This window comes from Haplochromis burtoni, unplaced genomic scaffold (assembly GCF_018398535.1).
Source record: "Haplochromis burtoni strain Fernald_Lab_line unplaced genomic scaffold, NCSU_Asbu1 Contig_43, whole genome shotgun sequence".
In the NCBI taxonomy this organism is placed as follows: Eukaryota; Metazoa; Chordata; class Actinopteri; order Cichliformes; family Cichlidae; genus Haplochromis; species Haplochromis burtoni.
In genome coordinates, this window is record NW_024582404.1 from 1,078,878 (window position 1) to 1,088,960 (window position 10,083).

At 40.3% G+C, this 10,083-nt stretch overlaps 1 protein-coding gene across 1 annotated transcript; it reads left to right on the plus strand.

The window, feature by feature from the left end:
- The first annotated feature begins 1,924 nt into the window (after window positions 1-1,924).
- On the plus strand, window positions 1,925-8,071 carry prdm8b (PR domain containing 8b). Its single transcript, XM_005921980.3, has 4 exons — window positions 1,925-2,293; window positions 4,937-5,161; window positions 5,717-5,948; window positions 6,158-8,071. The coding sequence occupies exons 1-4, from the start codon at window positions 1,928-1,930 to the stop codon at window positions 7,411-7,413; spliced, it is 2,079 nt and encodes a 692-aa protein (XP_005922042.1). The 5' UTR covers window positions 1,925-1,927; the 3' UTR covers window positions 7,414-8,071.
- Window positions 8,072-10,083: the final 2,012 nt, after the last annotated feature.

The following is a 10,083-nucleotide window of genomic DNA, read 5'->3' on the forward strand; positions in this document are numbered from 1 at the left end:
ACTGCAATCTCACACCATCTGTAAAAAAAGAAAGTAACTGAAAATGACGGGCGTTTATATCTGAAGGTCTGGAGAGGACGATTATTTTAAAATATTCTATTTAGTATTAGGTCTTTAAAAAATGTTAATGTGATTAAAAAGAAGAGGAAATGATTTTGTTTTTCACATCCACGTTCTCCTCTTGCTTCCTTTCTGACTGAGAAGAGCTTTACTTTCTCTTCAGCTGAAACTAGAGGGCGAAAGATCAGCTGTTCTTTCAACTAAAACTAGAAGTTGTAACTTAAGTGTTATCTGTTTTTTCTAATATGCAAAAATTACTTGTGAAACTAACAACAATAAGTAAAACATCACCTCAAAAACCGCCTAAAATACCAATAAATACTTGTTTTTTCCCCTTTCCTTTGGTAAAAGCTTGAGAAAAGCTTTTTGCAGAATATTTCTGGTATAAGAGCAGAATTCAATGCAAGTGAGGAACCCAGTTTATCCACATAACCGAGCTCCAATGCGGAAACCTCCAATTCTGTGTTTGGGGTTTAGTGTTGTTTTAAATTATCAAATAAACCACTACAGTGGCTCTGGGAAGGCAAAGTATTCCCAACCCTGTGCTACCAGGATAGGTGATTTCTGTCATTGGAAAATTGTTCCAAATCTTGGCAATCAAGGAACCAAAAATAACTAACTGACCCACAATAAAAATAAATAAATAAATACATGTTCTATTTCTCTATAAAGCTGTAAACTGGGATTAAGGGTTAGGGTTTGTCCCATCAGTGGCTGATGATACAGACCTCACGAGATGATTGTAACCACTAACTAGAGACTTAGCATAGAGAATATTAATCATGTGACTGATTCATAAATTTTATGTTCAAAGTATATTATGTATATAATGTTCAAATAGTTATTGGTTACATCATTTTCTTTAAAAATGTCTATAACACCAGAAAGAATTTCTTATTGGACTTTACAACAGAATGTTCCTTTAACTTCCTCTTCTTGATTTTTAGCTTTTAATCTTAAAATGACATGCAGGTTGAAAAATCAATGCATAATAGTACACATTTTTTTTTAAGTAGCTATATTAAGAGTTTGGTCAAGTCTTAGTTTGGGTACATTAGGAGAAATCTCTTGCACAGATAAAAGTAATGCCTTATTTTCAAATAGACATTAAAAAAGTCCTCAGTGAGCTGTACCTGACCTGCAGCTTTATTTCCATCACAATATCGAGCCTTCACTCAATGCAAATTATACACTGGCGCCCCCTAAATGAGCCCGAACACAGTACAGACAGCATCAGCAGCACTGAGCAGCGGCAGAGATCCGCTGTGAGAGACTGCCCAGGATACCCAGGCGCTCTGACCGCATGGAGAACCGGCTGGCACGGCGGGAGGCAGCGGGAGCGCGCGGTGCCCCCGGTAATGCCTGCTCAGCTCAGAGTCCAAATTCAAAAAAATTAAAAGTGCTGCGAGTTTAAACCACAGAGAAAGTTGGTTTGTTGCACTGAGCAGTACCACCATGCATAAAGGAGGCTTGGAGCCAAATTTGGAGGGGTTGAAGTGGTGCTTTATTGGGTTAACTTAACAATAATAATGATGATAATAATAACGATAATAATAATAATGATGATGATAATATTCACAGTAATAATAATAATAATGATGATGGAAGAACATTTTTATTCTCTCGACAACTGGAAGCTGCTGTTGGCTTCTCTCCTCTCCCCTCACAATAGAAATCTTCAACTTAAATGTCACTTTATTCCGACCAATACAACCACCAACTATTGTCATCTGAATTACAATAATAATGGGCGGGGGTGAGAGGGGTCTTTATCCCTCCGCACATCCATAAATCGCACGAAATGACAGTCGGCCAGTGAAGAGTTAAAGGGAGGAGACGGAGAGTGACACGCCTCATTGGGTAGATTATGTGCCGCAAACAAAAAGTGTGTGTCGGTGTGCCAGTCAGCCAGAGCATCGGGCCCCATCTGCACGCCTCTCTCTCCCTCTCTCTCTCTCTGTCTGCTTTTATCCGCGCAGCTCTCTCTCCCTGCCCCGCTCCTTCACTGCCAGTGTCGGCGGCAGCAGCAGCACTGTCACTTTCAGCACACTGGGGAGGAAATGTACTGATACTACGGAGCAGCCCGGGAGCGCATCACCATCTCCATCATCACCTCCATCACCGTCACCGCATCCCCCCTCTCGTCTTTTCGGGGCTTTTTTTTCCCGGATTGATTCGCAGCATCGCTCTCAAATCGTTTGTGGATTATTGTTCCCTCCTCATCGACGGAAAGGTAGGTCTGTGACGTGAAAGCTGTGTGTGGTTCGGATAGTTTTGGAGCAGGAAAAAGGGGTGGGTTGGGTGGTGGGTTCGCTTTGCGCGGCACGCGTCCTGCAGAATAAACAGCAGGAAAAAAATAGGGGGTAAAATAAAGCAAACGCAGATGTTTCCTCGCTGTCGCAGTTCAATCACAGCGCTGATTCGGGACAGTTTTAGCGGATGGGTGAAACACCCCCCAGTTTCAGCTCACCCCCACCTGCAGCGGGTTTGGAGGGAGAGGGTGGCTGCTTTCCTCCAGTTTGGATGTACAAACACGCCGCTCGGTGTCTCTTTTTTATTAATTCGAGCCTGGCCTTGACTCATATCAGTCACCCGATAATTTGTGAGGCTTTCATCCACCTCAAGAGACTATTTGGGTTCCTTTGAACATAAAGAGGTTCTGTTTAGTGCCGGAAACAATTTTTTTTAGCTTCACATCGCAGCGCCGGGATCCGCTTTGGAAAGGCTGTGTGCGCAAAATGTTCCAGAGAATCTTCCTGCTGCTGCTAAACGTTTACGAAGTTACAAAATCCTATAAATCAGCCGACTTCAGTGGCAGCTGTTCTTTGTTATTTAATCAAATTTCCACACTTCTTTTAAAACAATAATACTAATGAAAATAATAAATAACAGTAGAAGCCAAACCAGAGGAAAGCATCGCTTTTTCCCTTTTTGCAGCCACAAAACAACTGCGGATACCGGGGACAAACAGACGGTAGCTCATCTGTTCCCACCGCCAATCACCGGCACGAGAGCAGTTATCAATATCCGCCAGTTTATTTCTGAACCGGATCACATTTACGCGCAAAAGCCACGTTTCTCCCTGCGCGCAAGAGTGCACAGACCTTTATCCCAGCTGTGGAGCTTTTAAATGATACTTAAATGATTTTCTAATTAATGGCTTCATTTTTTTGCACGAACTGTGCCAAGACCGCGCCTCGTGGACTATGAGAATAATAATAATAATGATGATAATAATAATAATAATTATTATTATCATATAATAACAACTGCACTCTAAACTGTTAATTATAGTTACTTTGTTATAGGCCCAAAGTACAACAGTAAATCATTTTATTCATATTTTGCTGTTGCTAAAATAAACCAAACAGTGATCAGAGAACATTATATACAACATATCATTTCAACAATTTAGAAATGGCGTCTTAAGGAAAAGCTATTTGTCTGAATTTATTGTTTGTATTTCTTTATTTATTTCTGCCGTCCTTTGTGCCTAATTTACGGCCGAACAAATGTGCATCAGGTGCAGGCTTCCGCGCACAGATTCTGCAGTATTTAAACGCCAGAGGAGGAAGAGGGGAGGAGAGGAGGGAGTGAAAGAGACGCAGCCGTCTAAACACACACATTCAGAGGTTAGAAAGGGAGAAAAGAAATAATTAACTGGTCGTGCTGCTTTAATTACAGTCTCAGAGGGGAAAGTGGCGGATTATGGTAATGAGGCGACATACGCTGCCGCTTGTAGAAAGGAGAGAAAGGTTGGCTGACATGAAATCACTGACTTTGACAGTCCACTTGAAACCCATTGGACATGCTCTCTCCGTTGGACGTGCTCGGACCTCACCAGCTCCTACTGAGGGTGCCGTCGTCTTATTATCCTTCTCTTTTTTCTCCTTTGTAACAAAAACAGTCTTCAGACAATGTGAGAAATCCAACAAAACCAGACACGATATTAAATGGATAAAGATAATATTTATAGAAAAATCAATGATCACACAAGCGTGAAGCACAGTCAGCTCACTGGAAAAGTAAGGACGTTAAAAGTGACTCTGGGAACTGTAGGAAATACAGTAAACGCTTTAACAGGAAGCACCTGGAAATACTGAAGCACCAAACTTTTTTTTTTTTTTTCATAGTAATTTTTCATTTTCATTTTTCTTGCATCAGGCAGAGAGGACATTGAGGGAGTCCGCGAAGGCCTTCTGATGTTAAAATTAGCATTAATACTTTATTATATCACTTATGCGAACATTATATAATAATAATCTGATTGGATTAATAGCCGTGTATACTATTATTAACAAGAAAAAACATTCTAGATTGTTTTATTGCTATACACATATCGCTTATTTTTACAGACAGCATTATTATTATTATTATTATTGTTAATAATAATAATAATAAGTATTATTATTATTATTATTATTATAAATTAATAAAAAAAATCACGTGATCACTAATCTCTGATTGATTTAGTTTTTTATTGTCGCTTTGTTTATTGTGATTGTTATATAATCGGATATTGGGAAACTACATCATCAATATGCTGAAAGTGTTGCCGTCATGAACTTATTACGTGGTTTGAATAAATTAAAAGGGAAAAAAACGGGCCCCTCAACGACGCCCTTGACAGCTGGTTTAGCCAATCTGTCTAGGAAGAGATTTATTTCCTATCAGCTGGTACAGCGGAGGGTATAATCCACTAAATAACCAAAGGTTAGGCTCCAATGTGTGATTTGTTTTTGCTTGATGAATATATTAAAGAGGAAATTACGCATTTTGGGGATAAATGACAAAAAAGAGGAAATTTGATGCTTTCCGTTAGACATTTTTGAGGCCTGTACTGACGCTGGTTTCTCGTGGTTCCGTGTGTCCGCAGTGTGACATGGAGGAGTCCAGCTCTCAGAAGTTGGTGTGGGATGGGGACGCCAAAGCTGTGCAGCAGTGTCTCACGGACATTTTTACGAGCGTCTACACAACGTGCGACATCCCGGAAAACGCCATTTTCGGGCCTTGTGTGCTGAGCCACACGTCTCTGTATGACAGCATCGCCTTCATAGCTCTGAAATCCACCGACAAGCGCACAGCACCTTATATATTCAGGGTAAGTGGAGCTTTATTTTGATCACAAATTTGAAATAATTTTATTTTAATGCATCCCTTTTACAGGTTTTAATTAGCTCAATTATGACTGAAGACAGATTTTACTGATTGGCATCTAAACCGGCGTAAAATGACAATGTTTTTAATTTCTGTGCATTTATTTCTGTCCAATAATTAAATATAACCCTAGAGATGAAAACCAAAAGGCTAAAAAAAAGGAATAAAAAAAACATATATGGTCACTAAAATCTTATAGGGACATAATAGTAGATTTTGCTTGTTTTTAATAGCTATAGTAATTTGCTTAATTTTAAGTGGAAAATCAGGTTTATTAAAGCATTGTGAACATTTTTTGTCTTCCCTGAATTATTTTTTTAAACTTAGATTCCAAACTATAAAAATACACGTTGTGCCCTCCTTGTTTCTGCAGCAGTTTGGGGGTAATTCTCTCTTCCCATTTGCATCTAAAAAACAGCCTGAGAGGTTTATGGGGTGGAAATAATTTGAAATTAATTATTTAAGTATTAACCCAAAATGCTCTTGCTTGATGGCACAGGTGGACACTTCAGCGGCCAACAGCACCTCAGAGGGCCTGATGTGGCTGCGGCTGGTCCAGTCAGCCCGGGACAAAGAGGAGCAGAACCTGGAGGCCTACGTGAAGAACGGCCAGCTCTTCTACCGCTCGCTCCGACGCATCGAGAAGGACGAGGAGTTGCTGGTCTGGTACGGCAAAGACCTCATCGACCTGCTGCTGCTCAGTTCCAGCAGAGTGCCTCCCAAAAGCAAAGGTGAGCCAGTCAAGACAGTAAAGTGTTCCAGCTTGTGTTTAAGCCATGACATTTATTGTTTTCTTCTTTTAGTTTTTACTTTGATTTCATCCGATGCAGGCTTCACACAATGCACTAAAGAATACATAAAGTTATATTTACTGCAGTGCAGTACAAAGGTCATATTCTTGAAGTAAATTTTCAATAATTTCCTTTTGTCCTCTGGTTAGGTTCATCCCACCACTCCTGTCCGGACTGCAGCCAGCGGTTCCAGTTTGAGTTCCCTTTCTTGGCCCATCTCCGGTTCCGTTGCACCAAGAGACTGCAGAGCATTGCTGCAGCCGACGAGGAGCACAGCAAAGACAGCGGCACAGAGCGACCAAACGCAACCCCAACCAGGACCAGCCCAAAGGTAGTCCGCTCCGAAGGTTTCAGCAGTCCTCAGGACAACAATAAACCCTCCACAGACTTTCATAACCTAGCCAGGGATCTAGAGAACAACCGGACCAGCCCGCCGAGTGACAAGGAGGCCGAGATCTGCAGCGAGAGCTCGGGCAAGAGGAAGTTCTCCGAAATAGAGGACAGGGAGTGCAGAGGACCCAGCCTTCCGCAGTCCAAGTCTAAAGACGAGCTTGCAACGTCTGTGCAGAATTACAGAGGAGCATATGGCCTAGAGGACAACCACCGGTCCTTCTCCCCACCAGGCTCCATAGAGCTGGGGGAGGTAAAGCGCAGCGCCTTTACTGAGGTTAAGTCAGCCCAGCACTCCAAACAGCACAGCAGCAGCAAAAGTCTCCAAAGCTCCAACTCTGAAAACAAAGATGGAGGTCGGCCCAGCAGCAACCCCTCGGAGAAGCACCTTAGCATCAGGTCTGTGCTGTCAGAGACGCAGCCGCCCCAAAGCTCGCCCATGGGCAGTGCTTTCACCTCCGTCAGCCAGCAAGGAGGTGGCAGTGGTGGGGAGAGGAAGAGTGCCTTCAGTCAGCCATCTCGCTCCTTTTCGCAGATCTCACCACTGGTGATGCCACCCAAGCTGCTGGACTGCCACCCAGCGGTGGGCGACACCATCTCCTCCAACAGACTCTACCAGGCTGACCACCTTGCTGCCAAGCTGCAGGGTGCAGAACTGGGCGCCAACTGCCCCGTGCCGGGCGGCATGGCCAAGCAGAACCCCTTTGTCTACGCCACCGCCTTCTGGCCCAAGAACTCCGGACCTATCCAGCTTCAGATGCCCTCAGCTCTCACCCTGCTGCCTCCCTCATTCACCTCGCTCTGTCTGCCCGCTCAGAACTGGTGCGCCAAGTGCAACGCCTCCTTCCGCATGACCTCAGACCTGGTTTACCACATGCGATCCCACCACAAAAAGGAGTACTCCATGGAGCCTCTGGTCAAGCGGCGGCGCGAGGAGAAGCTCAAGTGCCCCATATGCAACGAGTCCTTCCGGGAACGGCATCACTTGTCACGTCACATGACCTCCCATAACTGACTTTTTGAAACTAACAAGGACGAGACTTTTGTTTAACATGGACGGATTGTCAACCTGCCTGGATTTAAGCACTCCAACTGGAAATAGACCACTTAAAAACACAAGAACACCCCTTGCACTTACTTTCACTTTGGACTATAATCTTTGAATTCCTTTTCTGTCTGTTTGCTTTTACTCCCCTGTAAAAACAATTAATGTTTTGGGTGTATGCAAATGCGTTTTGACTTCAAAAATGAATCTATTTATGAAAAGTTCACTTAAAAGTTTGAGAATAAGGGAAGATTTAAATATGTGTAATTGTACAGTAAGTTGTATTTTATATCATATAAATGCAAATATAGAGAAAAATGACAAATGTAGTCATACATCATGGTTTACAACGCAGCAAGTTTTTTCATGTCTACAACGAATATGGACACAAATTGGGGATATTATGTCAGACTATATTTCAGAGTGCATGTAATATGAAATGATATTGATTTAAGATGCAGTCTATACATTACAATGTAAATAATTTGTTTTATTTGAAATACAAAGTGTAATATTTTGTGTCAGTGGGGAATAGTTTCAGTGTTTCTTCCTTTTGCGGGAATTTACTACTTGATAGTTTATCTAATCATGTTGAATGCATTGACAATAAAATAGCTTTATTTTCAAACTGTGGCCTTCATGGATTTTTTTTGACTGCAACTCAAATATATATTAAAACAAATCTTTATATATTCTGTGTTTTGTATTCATACATTATAACATTATTTTTAGAGATGCAAAAAGTGGACAAAACCCAAAGGTCACTTTTTTTTTTTTTTACCTTATTTACATTTTTTTTTATAAGAAATTGATTTTATATATTGCCAAAGCTCAGTGTTACTAAAATAAATATAAACACATTATGTAATTTTTTTCCCAACACACTCCAAAATAAAGACACTATTACAGTTAATAAATCTGATGATGAAATATTTATTGTACATTATATGGATATATGGTTATCTACTATGTTTCCTCCTTGGAAATGAGCATTATTATTATTATTATTATTATTATTATTATTATTATTATTATTATTACTACAGCCATTGTCTTTATTTAGGTAGGACACATTATCCTCTTAATTAAACTTTAAAATAATAATTAAAAAAAACCTTTATCATACCTGCACATTGGGTGTTTCCCGTTGATAATATGGTCTTGTATTTATCGAAATAAAGTTTATATAAAAGAAAATATATATATATATATATATATAAAATGTTCGGACTGGTTTTTTTTTTAGACTTTATTTTTATTTTATTTTTTTATTTAAAGCAAAAAATACATGGCCATGATTTTCAGGCTTCTCGGTAAGCGACCTATTGTTTTACTTTACTGAATAAAATCCGCGCCGTACGCCTACATTTACGATTCGTTTCCATTAAATCATTAGACTTATTTTTGTCTTTGAAGAGCCGTGAACTGCCAGTTACAGAGAAGCCACGAGTTTCCCATAAATCAATAGGTGAAAATAATTTAAATTTATAATTTTTTAAACACGCAGCAAACTGAAGACAGCAGTGAAGTGCTGCTGTAACACCCAAATAACAACCGTCTATCAGCCCGACGGTGACCTTTAATCTGCAGGATATTTATGTCAAAGAAAATCAAACAAGCAAACAAAAAACAGAGTGATAGAAAGTAAAACGTGATAATATTTTTGGATCAGTACTCCTTATTTCCACCACGTTATGAAAACGCAAATATAAAAAAAAAAAACACCGGGTAGGAAACGTTTCAGGCCACGAGCTGAACAGAAACTGGTTCAAGTGCGCCATCAAGTGGTCTGTGAGCAAACTGCACAAGCGGAGATCCCACTGGGCAGCCATAACGAGTTAGGATATATATGTGGAAAACTAAAACCCTTAAATTATATGTAATTTAAGATCTTTGTTTTTAACGACTCATCAGAATCATTATATGACTCATACCTGTAACCATGACAATATCCCTATATGACCATGGCTGATATATATATATATATTTCTATTGTTTCTGAATACTAAAATATCAACTGTGTCTCAAATCCACTATGACACTGGTTCTTGAAGGAATGAATATTTGAACACTAAAAGTACACAAGCATCAAAGAGTATGGTAAAATATCACAGCCGTAGTTTTCCCAGTTCAAGTGTCAAGGGTTAAAACGAAAACAGCTCCTGGGAAACCACATCATCAGCATGCTGAAGCTCCCAGAAACCACTTGTATGAGGACACAGGGCTGCATGAGCCTGAATTGCTGAGTTTTCTGTATTTGTTCAGAACTCTATGGTGCCTGCAAAGCACAGTTCTCAGCTCTGCATAATTACTATTAAACTGAAAACTTTGAAATGAGCATTTCAAGTAGGAAAACATAATTCTGGAGAAAATGGATCCCTCTTCTTAGACAGACATCTGAAAACCTGAAACCAAATCTGTGTGAGGATAAGGTGTTAAAAACGTCTGCTTCCGGGTGAAAAACAGAAAAACTGCAATGCAGGATACGAGAGGACGGATGCCTGTTTAAATAAGCAGACAAAGGATATTTATTAGGTCATCTTCTTGTGTAATGTAAAGCTTTAGGCTGAACTGCATCACTCAGGAGAGCAAAGAAAACAAAACTAGAACTGGAGCTGCAGTGAGAATGTGCTGGATGGA

Excerpts from the sequence above, each read along its gene's own strand:
- prdm8b (XM_005921980.3), top strand. The coding sequence starts at position 1,928 with ATGTGCCGCAAACAAAAAGTGTGTGTCGGTGTGCCAGTCAGCCAGAGC. Across the intron at positions 2,294-4,936 it reads CCCTCCTCATCGACGGAAAG|TGTGACATGGAGGAGTCCAG; the intron begins GTAGGTCTGTGA and ends GTGTGTCCGCAG. Across the intron at positions 5,949-6,157 it reads AGTGCCTCCCAAAAGCAAAG|GTTCATCCCACCACTCCTGT; the intron begins GTGAGCCAGTCA and ends TCCTCTGGTTAG.